The sequence below is a fragment of the Protopterus annectens genome, chromosome 16.part0 (assembly GCF_019279795.1).
Source record: "Protopterus annectens isolate FY-2018-M chromosome 16.part0, PAN1.0, whole genome shotgun sequence".
Taxonomy (NCBI): domain Eukaryota; kingdom Metazoa; phylum Chordata; order Ceratodontiformes; family Protopteridae; genus Protopterus; species Protopterus annectens.
The window spans coordinates 881,505,857-881,524,616 of NC_056750.1; the positions used below are offsets into that span (position 1 = coordinate 881,505,857).

The 18,760-nt window shown below is 45.9% G+C and overlaps 1 protein-coding gene across 1 annotated transcript in view; it reads left to right on the forward strand.

Moving 5' to 3' along the window:
- The window catches only part of LOC122790680 (src substrate cortactin-like), a 1,120,562-nt gene that overhangs the window by 188,136 nt on the left and 913,666 nt on the right, over positions 1 to 18,760 (forward strand). Inside the window, exon 4 of the mRNA XM_044058203.1 lies at positions 15,898 to 16,008. Coding sequence (XP_043914138.1) covers positions 15,898 to 16,008 — 111 coding nt within the window. The remainder of the gene's footprint in view (positions 1 to 15,897; positions 16,009 to 18,760) is intronic.

Genomic DNA, 18,760 nt, shown 5'->3' on the forward strand with positions numbered 1-18,760 from the left:
TGGCTGAAGGAACAATCTCTGCCAGACCATGTTAAAGCTAAGCTTCTGGATGCTCCCCTGGAAAAGCAAAAGTTATTTGGTTCCACTGCTCAGGAGGTCTTAAAGAAGGTTGAGGAAAAGGCAAAATCTGTACAAACAGTTAAAGATTTTCTACAAGTCCAACCACCAAGATTCAGCAGAAATTGGCCTGCCAAGAATTGGTCCTTTTCGGACACGGAAAGATTTCAGAGAGGCAAGAACAGGCATGCCAGAGGTAGAGGGCAAGCTAGAGGCTCCTACAGAGGGCGTCAATGGCAGCCTCCCAACCAGAGAGGTAGTGCAGGACCTACAACTGCTGCACAAGGACAGACTCAATGACTTTGCTTTGACTCCGCCAACCAGGGCTCAATTAGAAGCACCTTCGGGCGGAAAGCTTTCTTTATTCTCAGACAAATTGACACACTATTACAAGAGACAAATGGACACTGCAAATAATAGACAGAGGATACAGGTTCCATTTTCACACATTGCCAAAAAGAAAAGGCATGCCAGACCTGCCACCAAATCAAAGGGCAGAGGCTTTGAAACAAATCTCCAACTTAATGCAAATGAAAGCTATAGAAAAGGTTCCTCTTTCAGAACAAGGCCAAGGATTTTATTCCAGACTGTTCCTTGAGGTCCTTCAAGAATGCAACTGCAGTCCTGACATATGGGTTGTCCTGCCTCAGGCAGCCCCTCGGTCGGCCAGATTCCAAAGTCTGGGTCCGGCGTCGGCTGTTGTCACTTCTTCCCCGACGTCAGAGCGGCTGGGGTATAAAATCATCAGCCGACGCCATCTTCTTCAGTCTTTCTTGCCGCACAGTGCCCGAAGCAGGAGCAGTTCGCAAGTGCCGGTCGGCCAGCTCCTGTGTTTTCAGTTACCAAAGTCATCAAAAAGCTAAGTACCCCCGTTGGGGAACCTTTTCTTGCCTCAGCCGATGTCAGATAAATCTGCAAAAGTTAATAATTGTTTGTCTTGTGGTAAACAAATACCTCATAAGGACTTCCATTCTTACTGCCTTCCCTGCCTGGGCCCAGACCACGACGTCTCTGCCTGTGCTGCCTGTGCTTGCTTCAGTAAGCGCACACTTAGGCGCCGGGCAGAATTTGCTGAAGATTTTTTTGGTGAAAATTACTCCTATATCATGCCGTCGGAACTTCCGACTGCACACATTTCCAAAAAACAGGAGGACCGGGACCGTCCTTCACGGCCCGCAACTTCCGACACCACGCCTAAGCCTACCGTGAGTGTATTGGTCTCTTCGGAGGCGGTAATTCAACCGCTCCAGGTCGACGACACCGTCTTACCGCACACTACGGTCCCGGAGGCTTCCTCCTGCTGGTTGTTTTTCCTCCTGAAACCGAAGCCCAAGATTTGCCTGACACCATACCGGTGGACAAAGTTACTCCAGCACGTGGGACAGCTAGGCCTCCTGTGCCTATGTCCATCAAGGCCTACACACGTGCTAAGGCTGCCAGCCAGGCTAAGTCTCATCCTCCCACTTAGGATAAACAGATCATGACTTTAGCTGCTGATCTAATTTCTTTAATCAGGGGCTCTCAAGCTCATCCAGACAGAGGTTCTCAGCCGCCTTCAGACTAAAGGCCTAGGGTTGACCAGACAGACACCCTTTCCTCAGATGAAGCCTCTGGTGAGTCAGGCCTTTCAGATTCCCAGGAAGAACCCTTCCCGGCCTACGAGGATTCTGATACAGATGAATCCATTCCCTCTGCCTCTCCTCCTGAGGATATTTCTTTCGGGGAAATTCTTCACTCCATGAGAGAGCATTTTCAGTGGCAGGGCCAGGATTACTCCGACTCCAGGAAAAGGAAAAGGCTTCGGACCTTCCTTAAGTTACCCCAGCACAGGCCTTTAGCTGTTCCCCCAGTGTTGGATGTATTGGATGATGTGTACTCAGACTCCAGTACTTCTCCTGATTCTCTCCCTCCTGCTCCTGTCAAGCCAGACAGATACTACAGGGTTCCTGAAACCCATAAACATCTCTTTAAGGCCCACTCTGTTGATCTAGAAACTATTTCCCAGGGGCCCAAAGGAGTGGCCACTTCCACGACCAAGAATCCTTTGCCCACAGACTGGGAATCTAGGTCCCTGGAGAGGTGGGGTAAGAAAGTTTATACCTCTACCACCCTTGCCATGAGGGCTCTTAACTGTCTTTTTCATATGTTTCAGTATCAAGATTTTCTGATGGATGATTTGCAGAAAAAGTTAGCCTCTCCTGAGCCTTTAGATAGAAAGGCTTTGCAGGATTTGGTTCATAATACTCAGCAGGTTAGCAATCATTTTCTTCAGTGTGGTTATGATGCATTGGAAGCTTCATGTAGGGCAGCTATGACAGGGGCCGTCATACGTAGGCATGCTTGGTTGAAAGAACAGTCATTGCCAGATCATGTTAAAGTAAAGCTTCTAGATGCACCTCTGGAAAAAGACAAGCTATTTGGTGCTAATGCACAGGATGTGTTGAAATCAATTGAGGAAAAGGCTAAATTTGTACAGTCAAAGATTTCCTCCAGGTTCAGCCACCAAGATTCAGCAGGAATTGGCCTTCGAAGAATTGGTCCTTTCCAGACACTGACAAGTTTCAAAGGGGAAAAAGCAGGCGTGCTCGAGGTAGAGGGCAATACTGAGGCTCCTACAGGGGCCGCCAATGGCACCCAACTAATCAGAGAAGTGGCGCAGGGACTCCCACTGCTCCACCGGGACAATCACAATGACTTGACTTTGACACCGCCGACCAAGACTCAGAGAAGCTCCTTTAGGCGGAAAGTTATCCTTATTTTCAAAATTGGCACGTTTTTACAAAGGACAGATGGATTTTGAACATAATAGACAAAGGTTACAGGTTCCACTTCCATACCTTACCAACAAGACAAGGCATGCCAAACCTGCCACACAATCAAAGGGCAGAGGCACTCGTACAAGTTTCAAAGCTGCTACAAATCAAAGCAATAGAAAAGGTTCCTCCTCAGGAACAAGGTCAGGGATTCTACTCAAGACTGTTCCTTGTTCCAAGAAAAGAAAAGCAATGGAGACCTATACTGGACTTGTCCGCTCTAAACACCTTTCTCATTGTGCCAAAATTCAAAATGCTGACGTTACAGCAACTTCTTCCCATGCTGGGCAAGGGGTCTTGGCTGGTTACTCTGGACCTCAATGAGGCATACCTGCATGTCCCAATCAGACACAGTTGCAGAAGATACCTCAGATTTCTTGCAGGGTCAGAGCATTATCAATTCTCAGCATTGCCATTTGGCTTATCTACTGCTCCCAGAGTATTCACGAAATGCCTGGCATCAGTAATTGCACATTGCAGACTCCAGGGGATACAAATTTACCCTTACCTGGACGACTGCCTTATACAAGCGGACAGCAAACAAGCCTTGATAAGAAACTTGGACTATGTCATTCACTTACTACAGGCTTTGGGATACACAGTCAACAATCAAAAATCAGGACTACTGCCATCCCAACAAATAATTTTTCTAGGAGCCAAACTGGACACAAACTCACAAATGGCTTTCCTCACGGAAGAAAAACAAGAACAATTACCAGATTACTTCAAAAGCCTAGCAAAGCTCACCCAGATGACTGCAAAGAAAAATCCTGCAGCCCTGGGTTTCATGGCATCTTGCATTCTTCTGATTCCACTGGCAAGACTACACATTTGAAAACTACAATGGTACCTAAAAAGTTTATGGTCTCAGCACAGCCACAATTTAGAAGAAATTATTCCACTCATTCCAGGTCTTCAAAAGGAATTTTTGTGGTGGGCACAAGCAAGTCAATTAAACAAAGGCATGTCGGCATGCCTTTCAACAAACCTCAAGCAAGTCAAACCATTACAACAGACGCCTCAGATCATGGATGGGGGGCGCACATGGAGGGCAGATGCATTCAAGGGCAATAGGCACCAGGGGAAGTGCATCTGCACATCAATCAAAAAGAGATGCTGGCAGTGATTCATGCAATCGAGGCCTTCGGAAAATTTCTTCAGCAAGGTCATCTGCTAATAAAAACAGACAACACCACTGTCATGTGGTACATAAACAGGGAGGCACTCATTCTTACCCCCTCTGCAGACTAACAATGACTCTTTGGGAAAAGGCCCTGAAACTGAACCTACAGTTGCAATCCCAGTTTGTTCCAGGCAAGGACAATGTTCTGGCGGACAGTCTAAGCAGAAACATTTTGGACCCGCACGAATGGATGCTGCATCCAGACATTTTTTCGCAAATATTTCATGCGTGGGGAAGGCCGGACATAGATCTCTTTGCCTCTCACCTCAATCATCTGAAGAAGTTCTGTTCGAGGACGCACCATCCTCAAGCCTGGAGAATGGATGCTCTCTCCTTCAGCTGGAATTCTGACAATCTACGCATTCCCACCTCTACCATTAATGACCAAGGTGTTACTGAAGATCAAAGCAGAGCAACTAAAAGGTATTTTGATAGCTCCAGACTGGCCAGGGCAGCATTGGTATCCATTACTAAGGAGCATATCTCACACCAAGCCGTGGCCCCTGCCTCAATGGCCTCTGCTTCTAACTCAGCACAATTACAGGACTGTTCATCCCAACCTGCAAACATTGCAGCTGACAGCTTGGGAGGGTTCCATGACTTCTACCCATATCTCTCTCTCCAAAAAAAGTTCAAGAGATCCTACTGGAAGCACGCAGACCTTCCACCAGAAAAACTTATTCAGCCAAATGGAACAGATTCATCACCTGGAATGCCAACAAAGGGTCAGGATGTATCAGTAATAAACATGCCACAGATACTAGAATACTTGGCGGAAATGCTTCATAGTGGCCTTTTCATATTCTTCCATAAAAATACACGCTTCAGCAATCTCGGCAAAATACAAGTGTGATCCACCTGTGTTTTCACATCCCTTGCTAAGGCAGTTTCTCTAAGAGGGATAAAGAATATTAAACCTCCCAGGAAACCACCAGTGCCTGCATGGGACCTCAACTTTGTCTTGGAAAAATTAACTCTTCCTTTTGAGCCAGCAGCATCTTCAGAGATGCAATTTCTCTCCTGGAAAACAGTTTTCCTGTTGGCGGTTACCTCAGCAAGAAGAGTCTCGGAGATACAGGCCCTCATGGCAGTACCTCCATTCCTCATTTTTCATCAGGACAGAGTTTCTTTAAGAACCAATCCTTCATTCATGCCAAAAGCGATATCCAGGGTGTCTCTAAATCAAGCAATTCACCTGCCTACTTTCTTTCCCAATCCTCAAAATAAAGGAGAAAAGCTGCTGCTCACTTTGGACATACACAGACAATTACTCTACTACTTGGACAGAACAAAGGCCAACAGAAAGTCTGACCAACTATTTGTAGCTTACGCTGATGGAGTGCAAGGAAAGTCAATTTCCAAGCAAACAATTTCAAAATGGATTGGACACTGCATCAGATTCTGTTATTCTTTCCATGGAAAAGGTGTGCCAGCCAATATCAGGCCACACTCCACCAGAGCTATAGCCACCTCCACAGCCTTTCTAAGAGGGGTGGCTACAAAGGACATTCTAGAAGCTGCTACATGGAGCTCTGTGCATACATTTTCCAAACACTACAACCTGCCTTTATACTCCAGATCCCGAGCAGGCTTTGCTTCGGCAGTCCTGCAGGGCATTTTAGCTACACCATCCCTTTCTTAGATCCTACCACCCCCAGCTTGGCTATGGTATTCAGCCCATATGTCAGGACTGCAGTTGCATTTTTGAAGGACATAGTACAGTTTTATACCTACCATAAATGTAGATGTCCGATAGATATGCAACTGCAGTCAGGTTTACCCTCCCTCCTACCTCAGTAATTTACCTTTTTGGGTCTACTACCGCTTTTCTAACTTAGCTGGGGATAGCTTTTATGGTGTATCTGTTTATTACTATTATGCATGTCTGGAATTTTATGCATTTTCTAAATTTAGCCTCCCTTGGAGGGCACCTGGCATCTGGGGCAAGAAACACTGAAGAAGATGGCGTCTGCTGATGATTTTATACCCCAGCCGCTCTGACGTCTGGGGAAGAAGCGACAACAGCCGACGCCGGACCCAGACTTTGGAATCTGGCTGACCGAGGGGCTGCCTGAGGCAGGACAAACCCATATGTCAGGACTGCAGTTACATATCTATCGGACATCTACATTTATGGTAGGTACAAAACTGTACTTTCCAAGAAAAGAAAATCAATGGAGGCCTATTCTCGACTTGTCCGCACTGAATACTTATCTCATTGTGCCAAAATTCAAAATGCTGACTCTACAGCAACTCCTTCCCATGCTGGGCAAGGGGTCTTGGCTGGTGACTCTAGACCTCAAGGAGGCATACCTGCATGTCCCTATCAGACAAAGTTGCAGAAGACATCTCAGATTTCTTGCAGGCTCAGAGCATTATAAATTCTCAGCATTGCCCTTTGGCTTATCTACTGCGCCCAGAGTATTCACGAAATGCCTGGCATCAGTAATTGCACACTGCAGACTTCAGGGAATTCAAATATACCCATATCTGGACGACTGCCTTATACAAGCGGACAGCCAACAAACTTTGGTAAAGGACTTGAGTTATGCCATCCACCTACTGCAGGCATTGGGATATACAGTCAACTTTCACAAATCAAAACTTGTTCCATCCCAAAGAATAACTTTTCTGGGTGCGGATTTAGACACAACCACCCAAATGGCTTTTCTCACAGAAGAAAAACAGACAACTACCGGAATACTTCAAGAATCTGACAAGACAAACTCAGCTGACTGCAAGGAAAATCCTGCAGGCCCTGGGTTACATGGCATCTTGCATTCTTCTGATTCTTCAAGCAAGGTTGCATATGAGGAAACTAAAATGGTACCTAAGGAGTTTATGGACTCTGCACAGCCACAGCTTAGAAACTTTGATCCCACTCATTCCATGTCTCCGAAAGGAATTTCTGTGGTGGGCTCAAGCAAGCCAATCAAACGGGTCTGCCCTTCAGCAAGCCAATAGCCAGCCAAACTATTACAACGGACGCTTCAGACCACGGTTGGGGAGCACACATGGAGGGCAGATGTATTCAAGGACTATGGTCACAAAAGGAGCTACGCATGCACATAAACCAAAAGGAAATGCTGGCAGTGATGCATGCAATCGAGGCCTTCAAACTCTTTCTGCATCAAGGCCACCTGCTAATAAGGACAGACAACACCACAGTTATGTGGTACATAAACAAGCAAGGAGGCACACCCATTCCTACCCTCTTTGCAGACTGGCAATGAATCTATGGGAACTTTCCTTGAAACTCAATATAGACCTGCAATCCCAGTTTGTGCCAGGAAAAGACAATATACTGGCGGACAGCTTAAGCAGAAATATCATGGATGCACACGAATGGATGTTGCACCCAGACATCTTCCTACAGATAACACAATCATGGGGAATGCCAGACATAGATCTTTTTGCCTCCCCCCACAATCATCAGCTGAAAAAATTCTGCTCAAGGACATACCACCCACAAGCATGGAAAGTGGACGTCCTATCTTTCAGCTGGAGAACCCTAACAGTTTATGCATTTCCACCTCTTCCATTAATGACCAAGGTCTTACTGAAGATCAGGACAGAGCAGCCAAAAGTGATTCTGATAGCTCCGGACTGGCCAAGACAGCACTGGTACCCACTGTTAAAGAGCATGTCACACACGAAACCATGTCCTCTTCCTCAATGGCCACTTCTCCTGACACAGCGCAATTACAAAACTCTGCATTCCAACCTGAAAACCTTGCGACTAACAGCCTGGAAAATACCTTGACTCCTCCTCAGGATAAGTTATCCAAGAGAGTGAAGGATATCATCATGGAAGCTCGCATGCCTTCCACAAGAAAGGCATATTCAGCAAAATGGAAAAGATTTCACATTTGGAACACCACAAAGGGCCTAGATGCGACTGTGATGAACATGCCACATATCCTGGAATACTTGGCAGAAATGCTCCACAATGGCCTGTCTTACTCTTCCATTAAAATTCATGCTTCAGCAATTTCAGCAGAGTACAATACTGATCCACCTGTTTTTTCTCATCCTCTCCTAAGACAGTTTCGAAGAGGAATTAAAAACATCAATCCTCCAAGGAAACCACCAGTGTGCCTACTTGGGACCTTAACTTCGTGTTGGAAAAACTAACTCTGCCTCCCTTTGAACCAGCGGCATCTGCAGAACTACAGTTCCTGTCTTGGAAGACCGCCTTCCTTCTGGCCATAACCTCAAAAAGAAGAGTATCTGAGTTACAGGCCCTCATGGCAGTACAGCCATTTCTTATTTTTCATCAGGACAGAGTCTCCTTGAGAACCAATCCTTCATTTATGCCAAAGGTGGTATCCAGGGTCTCATTAAACCAAGCTATTCACCTGCCTACCTTCTTTCCAAATCCACAAAACAAAGGGGAGAAACTTCTGCACACCCTGGACATACACAGACAGTTGCGCTACTACTTGGACAGAACGAAAAGCTACAGAAAAACTGACCAGCTGTTGGTAGCATATGCTGCTGGTGCACAAGGAAAAGCAATTTCCAAACGGACAATTTCAAAATGGATAGGGAATTGCATTCGTTTCTGTTGTTCCTTCCATGGAAAAACTGTGCCAGCTAACATTAGACCTCATTCCACCAGAGCCACAGCCACCTCCACAGCTTTCTTAAGAGGGGTGGCTACCAAGGACATTTTAGAAGCTGCTACATGGAGCTCCGTGCATACATTTTCCAAGCATTACAATTTACCTTTATATTCCAGATCCAGAGCAGGCTTTGCTACGGCAGTCCTGCAGGGCATTTTAGCTACACCATCCTTTACATAGATCCTCCACCCCCAGATTGGCTATGGTATTCTACCCATATGTGATGACTGCAGATGCATCCTTGAATGACATAGTACAGTTTTGTACCTACCATAAATGTAGATGTCCGATAGGTATTCATCTGCAGTCGGGTTTACCCTCCCTCCTTCCCCTCTTTGGTATTTATTGGGTACTTTTCCCCTCTCATAGCTAGCTGGGGTTATCTATTATGGTGTATTTGTTGTGTGTGTGTGTAATTTATTGCATTTATCCAAATTTAGCCTTCCTTTGAGGGCACCTGGCATCTGGGGCAAGAAACACTGAGGAAGATGGCGTCTGCTGACGCTTTTATACCCCAGGCGCTCTGACGCCGGGAAGGCGGCGATCAGCCGACGGACCCAGACTTTGGAATCCGGCCGACCGAAGGGCTGCCTGAGGCAGGACAACCCATATGTGATGACTGCAGATGCATACCTATCGGACATCTACATTTATGGTAGGTACAAAACTGTACTTTCCCTCCCTTTCAGTCTTTATAATAATAATATTGGTACCATTTTGGCAGTCAGTGTTCCTGTTTGTTTAGTGATCCCCCCTTAACCTGTTGTAACATCGGGGCCTGTATGATGTTGAGTATGATTTCTCCATCCCCCCAATCCCCACTGTAATATGCTGATAATGACACTGTAGAGTGCAATTCTTCCATCCTCCAATCCCTTTAGTAACACTTGTGCTGGTGTGACACTTGACACTTTAATCCCTGGTGTCTAGTGATCCCACTCAGTCTCATTCATGATCAGTAGTTGAATGCTGCCTTTTGGCACTTCTCTCTACCCCAGCATGAGGGGGATAGCTGAGCACTTCCTTGAACTGCTCAGCTTTGTCAGTGCTTTCCTAAAGGTGGTTCTGGGGAGAGTGGACATGGCTAATTATCATATGCCTCTCCCTGAGGAATGCTTCATTATCATTCAGTACAGCTACAGGGCCAGACCATGTAGCACAGTGTAAAGGTGTTTGCTGAATAACACAAAGGTACTGTGCAGTATACCTTGATGAATGCAGCCATGTATGTTGTTGTAGGTGCTGTAGTGGTTTTTTTTCTGAGAAAAGGGAAGAAATGCAGGATGTTCATCGTGCATACAGCTGCAGTCATAACAGATGGGGTTATCCTCCCGTCAGGCGGGTCCTCGGTCGGCCGAATTCCAAAGTCTAGGTCCGGCGTCGGTTGTCGTCGCTTCTTCCCTGACGTCAGTGCCGCAGGGGTATAAAAGAGCCAGCCGACGCCATCTTCTTCAGTCTTTCTTGCCGCGCGGTGCCAGAAGCAGAAGCAGTTCGCAAGTGCCGGTCGGCCAGCTCCTGAGATTTACGAAAATATTTCAGCCGAAGTCTTCTTGAAAGCCAAGTACCCCATTGGGGAAACTTTTCTTGCCTCAGACCGATATCAGACAAAGTTAATAATTGCATTTCATGTGGGAAGCAAATACCGCATAAGGATTTCCACTCTTTCTGTATTCCTTGCTTAGGCCCAGACCATGACGGCTCAGCCTGCCGTTTTTGTGCTAGATTCAACAAACGCACTATTAAGCGTCGGGCGGAGTTCGCCCATCATTTTGGTAAAACATTTAATTATATTATGTCTGATACTCCGACTCCAGTTTTGAGTAAGACGCAAAGATAAGGACCGACATATGAGGTCTGCGACTTCTACTGACACCACGCTAAGGCCGACTACCGGTTCTCCGGTTCTCAGCGAGGTGCCTACGCAGCCCCTAAGTACCGATAACACTTCATTGTCAGTGTCTTCTGTGCCCGAGGTCGCAGGCTCCTCTGCCCCCATTCCGACTACAGATACTGACGCCACTCTTGGCGGGGAAACCCAGAGTTTAGACAGGCCTGCCATTTCTCAAGGCGTCTTCAGGCCTTCCTCCTTCTCTATTAAGGTTTTCACAAAATCTAAAGCAGCCATGAAAACTAAAAAACAAGGACCACAGATCCCTTCTCAAGGCCCCATGCCTAAAAAACAGATGCTCAAAATGGCTGAGGATTTGATTACTCTTATCAGGGGTTCTCAACCCCCCCCCCCCTGGACGAAAGGCCCAGATTAGAGGAAGACTACCCTTCCTCAGATCAAGCCTCTATTACCTCTGAACATTCTGAGGACCAGGAATATACATATTCTCCTTTTGAAGACACTGGTGCAGAGGAGTCTATTCCCTAGGTCTCCCCCCCTGAGGACTACTCTTGTGGGGAAACCCTACATACTTTGAGGGAACACTTTCACTGGGAAGGCCAAGATTACTCAGATTCCAAGAAAAGGCTCAGGGATTTTCTCTTGCTCCCCCAGCATAGGCCTCTGGCTATCCCTCCTGTCTTAGATATATTAGATGATGTGTACACAGAAGCCAGCCTTAATCCAGATTCTTTGCCTCCAGCTCCTGTTAAACCAGACAGGTATTACCGGGTTCCTGATTCTCACCAGTTCCTATATAAAAGCCATGCTGCTGACCCAGAAACTATTTCACAGGGTCCCAAGGGAATTAAGGCCTCTACTGCTAAAAACCCATTACCTTCAGAGAGAGATTCCAGAGCTTTAGAAAGGTGGGGGGTAAAAGGTGTATACCCCGGCCACTTTAACCATGAGGGCATTAAATTGTCAGTTCCATATGTTAAAGTATCAACAGTTTTTATTATCTGAGTTGAAAAGCAAAATGACACAACCTGAGCAACCAGATTTAAAAGAGTTGCAGGATTTGTTGCATAGTGCAGAGCAAGTGGGTAAACATACCTTGCAGTGTGGTTTTGATGCTTTAGAGGCCTCATGTAGAGCTGCTGTTACACAGGGTCTGTCATACGTAGACAGGCTTGGCTCAAAGAACAAGGGTTACCAGATCATGTCAAAGCTAAATTACTAGATGCACCTCTTCAAAAAGATGTCTTGTTTGGTGTTAAAGCTGAGGAGGTACTAAAGAAAATGGAGGAAAAGGCGAGATCAATGCAAACAGTGAAAGATTTCCTGCAGGTACAACCTCCACGTTTCAGCAGAAACTGGCCTTCAAAAAATTGGTCCTTTCCAGCCACGGACAGACCTCAGAGGCAGATACAGGCGCCAGAGAGGTAGAGGGCAATCTCAAGGATCATTCAGAGCCAGGCAATGGCAAGCACCAACCCCAAGAGGTGGAGAAGATAGATCAGTCATTCAGAAAGCAGACACAATGACTTTCCCCTTTACCTGCCAATTAAAGCTTTAATGGCAGCACCTTTAGGCGGATAACTGGCATTATTCTCAAAAAATTGGCATATTGTCACAAAAGACAAATGGATCCTGGACATTATAGAAAGAGGCTACAGATTCCACTTTCACACCCTTCCAAAAATGAGAGGCATGCCAAATCTGCCACAAAATCAAAGGGCAGAGGCACAAAAACAAATTTCAGCTCTCATGGACATGAAAGCTATTCAAGAGGTGCCTGCAAAAGAACAAGGTCAAGGGTTTTATTCCAGACTATTCCTGGTACCAAGGAAAGACAAAGATTGGAGACCTATTTTAGATCTATCCATCCTGAACACGTATTTACAGGTACCAAAATTCAAGATGCTCACATTACAGCAGCTTCTTCCCATGCTGGACAAGGAGTCTTGGTGGGTAACACTGGACCTCAAGGAGGCATACCTGCATGTCCCTATCAGACAAGATTGCAGAAGATACCTCAGATTTCTTGCAGGTTCAACCCATTATCATTTCTCTGCATTGCCCTTTGGCTTATCTACTGCGCCCAGAGTGTTTACAAAATGCCTGGCATCAGTAATTGCCTTCTGCAGACTTCAAGGAATACAAATATACCCATATCTGGACGACTGCCTGATCCAAGCGGACAGCAAGGGCATACTACTGCAGCACCTGGCGTTTGTAATAAAACTGTTGAACTTCCTGGGATACACAGTCAACAAAAAGAAATCAAAACTAATACCCTCTCAAACAATAATTTTCCTGGGTGCCAGCTTGAATACATACACCCAGATGGCCTGCCTCACGCCAGGCAAACAAGGGCAACTATCTCAATACTTCAGCAAAATGGCAACCTTCACCCGGCTGACTGCAAGGAAAGTCATGCAGGCTCTGGGATTCATGGCATCTTGCATCCTGATGATCCCATGTGCAAAGCTGCATATGAGGAAACTTCAATGGTACCTAAAAACTTATGGTCTCAACATAGCCACAGTTTGGAAGCAATTATACCACTCATTCCATGTCTTCAAAAAGAATTTCTGTGTTGGGCTCAAGCATGCCAAAGAAACAAAGGTCTCCCTTTCTGCATACCTCAAGCAAATCAAATCATCATAACAGACGCCTCAGACTACGCCTGGGGGACACACATGAAAGATCAGTGCATTCAGGGAAAATGGTCCCAAAAAGAGAAGCACCTACACATCAACCAAAATGAAATGCTAGCAGTGCAAAATGCTATTATGGCCTTCAAAGACCTACTGCATCCAGGTCAGCTATTGATAAGGACAGACAACACCACAGTGATGTGGTACATTAACAAACAGGGGGGAACTCATTCATACCCCCTGTGCAGACTAGCCATGACCCTTTGGAACACAGCTCTGGAATTGCAAATCCAACTTCAGGCACAATTCCTGCCAGGGAAGGAAAACACACTGGCAGACAGCCTAAGCAGAAATATGACAGATCCACACGAATGGAAGTTGCATCCTCAAGTTTTCGCAAAGATAACTCAGGCATGGGGACAGCCAGACATTGATCTCTTTGCTACCCACAGAAATTACCAACTGAAAAAATTTTGCTCAAGGACCTATCATCCACAGGCCTGGAAAGTGGACGCACTTTCTGTCAATTGGACAACATTGACACTCTATGCCTTTCCGCCTCTCCCTCTGCTGCCCAAAGTTCTACTAAAAGCCAGAGCAGAGCGCCCGAAAATGATTCTCATTGCTCCAGACTGGCCAGGACAACACTGGTATCCACTCCTGAAGAGCCTGACACATTCCCCACCATGGATCCTACCTCTAGTACCTCTTCTGTTGTCCCAGCACAACTTCAAAACTCTTCACAGCCAGCTCAAAACCCTAAATCTAGCCGCATGGAGAATCCCTTGATTTCCCAACAAACCCTCCTCTCCAAGGAGGTGCAGGATGTCATCTTGGAGGCCAGACCTAGAAAAAGCTACTAGAAAAGCCTACTCCGCCAAATGGAAGCGGTTTTGTACCTGGAATCAGAAAAAGGGCCAGAATCCTTGGGTAATAAATATACCTCAAATATTACAGTACCTAGCTGAGATGTTAAACAGTGGACTTTCCTTCTCCTCCATCAAAATCCATGCTTCAGCCATTTCTGCACAATACAACACAGATCCTCCTTTATTCTCTCATCCTGTCTTAAGACAGTTCTTCAGAGGGGCTAGGAATATAAAACCCCCAAGGAAACCACCAGTCCCTGCTTGGGACCTCAACTTCATATTGGAAAAACTGACCCTTCCTCCATTTGAGCCAGCTGCTTCAACAGAAATACAATATTTGTCATGGAAACCAGCCTTCCTTCTGGCTATCACCTCAGCACGCAGGGTTTCGGAACTACAGGCCCTCATGGCTGTGCAACCTTTCATCATTTTCCATCAGGACAGAGTTTCCTTACGAACCAACCCTACCTTTATGCCAAAGGTAGTATCCAGTGTAGCCTTGAATCAGACTATCCACTTACCTACCTTCTACCCTAACCCACAAAACAAAGGGGAAAGACTACTGCATTCCTTGGACACTCACAGACTACTACGTTATTTGGACAGGACAAAGCCATTCAGGAAATCCGAGCAACTCTGTGTCCTATGCTACAGGTGCTCAAGGAAAGGCTATCTCCAAACAGACAATCTCAAAATGGATAGCCCACTGCATACGCTTTTGTTACTCATTTCATGGAAAAGCTGTGCCTTCAAGCATCAGGTCCCACTCCACAAGGGCCACAGCTACCTCTGCAGCTTTTCTCAAGGGGGTTCCTACCAAGGACGTTTTGGAAGCAGCCACTTGGAGTTCAGTGCACACTTTCTCCAAACACTATCACCTTCCACTTTACTCAAAATCTAGAGCGGGATTTGCCACAGCTGTCTTGCAGGGCATCCTTGCTTCTCCTAGTTCCACTTAGTGCCTGCCACCCCTACTTAGCTTTGGGATTTTACCCATCTGTTATGACTGCAGCTGTATGCACGATGAACATAGTACAGTTTTGTACCTACCATAAATGTAGATGTTCGAGTGCTCATACAGCTGCAGTCCAGGTTTCCCTCCCTCCATCCCCTCTTAGGACGGGCCTTATGGCAAACACCTTCTCATACAACCTATTTGGGGTATTCTTTTATGGTGTATTTGCTTGCAAACTACTGTTTTTTGATTATTTTATATTGCATGATTACATAAGTTTATGTTTTGCCTTCCTTCTGGTGGGGGCACCTGACATCTGGGGCAAGAAAAACTGAAGAAGATGGCGTCGGCTGGCTCTTTTATACCCCTGCCGCACTGCCATCAGGGAAGAAGCGACGACAACCGACGCCGGACCTAGACTTTGGAATTCGGCCGACAGAGGACCCGCCTGATGGCAGGATAACCCCATCTGTTATGACTGCAGCTGTATGAGCACTCGAACATCTACATTTATGGTAGGTACAAAACTGTACTTTTTATTTGATCCTAGTTTGACCTCAGATTAGTATATTTAGAGATTGGCAGTGTGGGTTTAGAGACTGTGTTTTGGGGAGTGCAAGGTAAAGCTCCACCCCAAACTGGTGTCTTTATCATTTGTCATATTTTGTGATACAAGCATATATACAGTTTGTTATAAATGTTTTACTTGTGTTTTGAGGGGCATTGTTTAAAATATTAACTTTTATACTCCACTTTTTGCATCATTTTTGTGTTGCTTATTTTTACTTAAGTATATTGCAACTATGGTAAAACAAGATTTGCTTTGAAAAGCTGGAATGTATTCCATACAAGTAGTCGCATATGTGAAGTTTTTCTTTGTCTCTCTCTCTCTGTCTTGCTGCAGTCAGCTGTTGGCCATGAGTATCAAGCCAAGCTTTCAAAACATTGTTCGCAGGTGGATTCAGTGAAGGGATTCGGAGGAAAGTTTGGAGTGCAGGCAGACAGAGTGGATCAGGTAAGTTCTTTATTGCTGTGATACGGTTGGCTGTGAAACATAAATCTGATATTGTTAATCCTCGTTCATTCCTTATGTGTGGGTAGTCTGTTCTGACCTCTGAACCGAGCCGGCCATCTTCCAAGCTCGCACCAGCCACAACTCTTGAGCTAAATTCTTACCGAGAATTTCCCTCTCCCTGTTACCTCAGATTTCATTTGCTGCATCGTTATTTGGATGTGTCAAGCTACTTCTCTTGAGCCAAGTACAATATTTTTCATCATACCCAAGTTCTAAGACAGCTTTTTTTCACAAAAAAGTCATTAGATAGTTATCTCTTACCTTATCACATTTAGCGACAACCTTTTTCAATCCTTTTCAATAGAGGAATAAAGGCTTACCTCTCCCTGAACTTACCCCCTCAAGGAAGCAAGAAAGTATGTTATCTACCAGATACTAATGTTACTTTGTCTAAATAACTAATGTATATATAATTATTATCCTTCCCTGCCAGGACAGCCAGCAGCCTTGCACCTTTTTCTCTTTACCTCCTCCCCTTCCCCCTTCTTGGCTTCACTATTCCTCTCCTTTACTACCAGATGTCCTTCATGGATGCATCTGCAGTCATAACAACTGGGTTGTCCTGTCGTCAGGCAGCCCTTCAGTCGGCCGGATTCCAAAGTCCGGGTCCGGCTTCGGCTGATGTCGCACTTCACCCGACGTCATCTCTGTTGGTCTTCGGGTATAAAAGCATCAGCCGACGCCATTTTCCCCAGTCTTTCTTGCCGCGTGGCCCAAGCAGAAGCTGTTCGCAAGTGCCGGTCGGTCGGATCCAGAGATTACTTCTACCGAATACTACTTCAAGACTTCTAAAGCTAAGTACCGGTTGGGGACTCTTTCTTGCCTCAGCCGATGTCAGAAAAAGTTAATAATTGTTTAACCTGTGGGAAACAAATACCTCATAAAGATTTCCACTCTTATTGTCTGCCTTGTTTAGGCCCAGCCCACGACGTAGCAGCCTGTTCGGCCTGTGCTTCATTCAACCGACGAACGCAGGCGCCGGTCGGAGTTTGCTGAACAGTTTTTCGGTTCTGATTTTGCGTATATTATGCCGTCGGATCCTCCGACTACCCAAACTGCTAAAAACGCGAAAGATAAAGACCGACACTCGGTCCGCGGTTTCGGCGAAACCATGGTTAAGCAAATCATGAGTGTCTCGGTTTCGGCCGAAACCGAGAAAACTGATCAAAGTACAGCTGAATCTATCACTACCACTGAGGCCCCTGCTACTTCTCTTGAATCGGCCTCAGAAATTTTATCCACTCCGGTGGTTGCCACTGACTTATCAGACACCATCCCCTTGGATGTCTCCACCCCAGCACGTGGTGCTGCTAGGCCTCCAGCAGCCATGTCCATTAAGGCCTTTGCCAGGGCTAAAGCAGCCAAAACTACTAAAACAGTGCCTGTTAAACCCCCTACAACCAGGCCCTCTTCTACTTCACAAATGCTTACTCTGGCAGAAGATTTAATTTCATTAATTAGGGGATCTCAATCTCACCCAGACAGGGCCTCTCAGCCCCCAGAGAAGAGACCTAGGGCAGAGCCCCCCGAGCCTGTGTCCTCTGATGATTCTGCCGATGAATCAGACTTCACAGACCAGCCAGAGGCTCCTTTCTCCAATTTTGAAGACTCAGATGCTGAAGAATCCATTCCAGCTGCTTCCCCACCAGAAGAATTCTCCTTTGGGGAAACCTTACATGCCATGCGAGAGCAGTTCCAATGGCAGCAGCAGGATTTCTCAGACTCCAGAAAAAGACTTAGGACCTTTCTGCACCTTCCACAGCACAGGCCCTTAGCTATACCTCCTGTTCTTTCTGTGGTGGATGATGCCTTCAATGATGTCTGCTCTGCACCAGATTCTTTACCTCCAGCCCCTGCCAAACCAGACAGATTTTACAGGGTACCAGACACTCATCACCACCTTTACAAGGCCCCACTTGCAGACCCCGAAACTATATCCCAGGGTCCCAAGGCAGTAGCCGCGACCACAGCTAAAAACCCTATTCCTTCTGAAAGGGAAGCCAGGTCATTAGACAGATGGGGCAAAAGGTCTACACCTCAGCTACTCTCTCAGCTAGAGCTTTAAACTGTCAGTTTCACATGATACAATACCAAGAGTTTATGCTTGATCAGTTAACAAAAAAGCTATCCTCTGATGAATCTATTGATAAGAAATATGTATTAGAAATGGTAAATAACATACAACAGGTTAGTAACCATTCCTTAAAATGTGGCTATGATGCACTGGAGGCTTCATTTAGATCAGCCATGACTGGCACAGTGATAAGAAGGCATGCATGGCTAAAGGAACAAGCTTTACCGGATCATGTTAAAGCTAAGTTATTAGATGCTCCTATGGATAAGACCAGCTTGTTTGGTACACCTGCCCAGCAGGTAATGAAGAAAATGGAAGAAAAGGCAAAATCTGTTCAAACGGTTAAAGATTTCTTGCAGGTTCAACCCCCAAGGTTTAGCAGGAACTGGCCTGCCAAAAATTGGTCCTTTCCTGACTCCACAAGATCCCAAAGGGGCAGGAATAGACGTTCCAGAGGCAGAAACCAATCCAGAGGAGATGCCTACAGAGGACGACAGTGGCAAGGTAACAACAGAGGCACAGACACAACCACTCCCACTACAACAACACAACCACAGTGACTTAACTCTAAATCCGCCTACCAGGGAACAAATAGCAGCTCCATTAGGCGGCAAATTA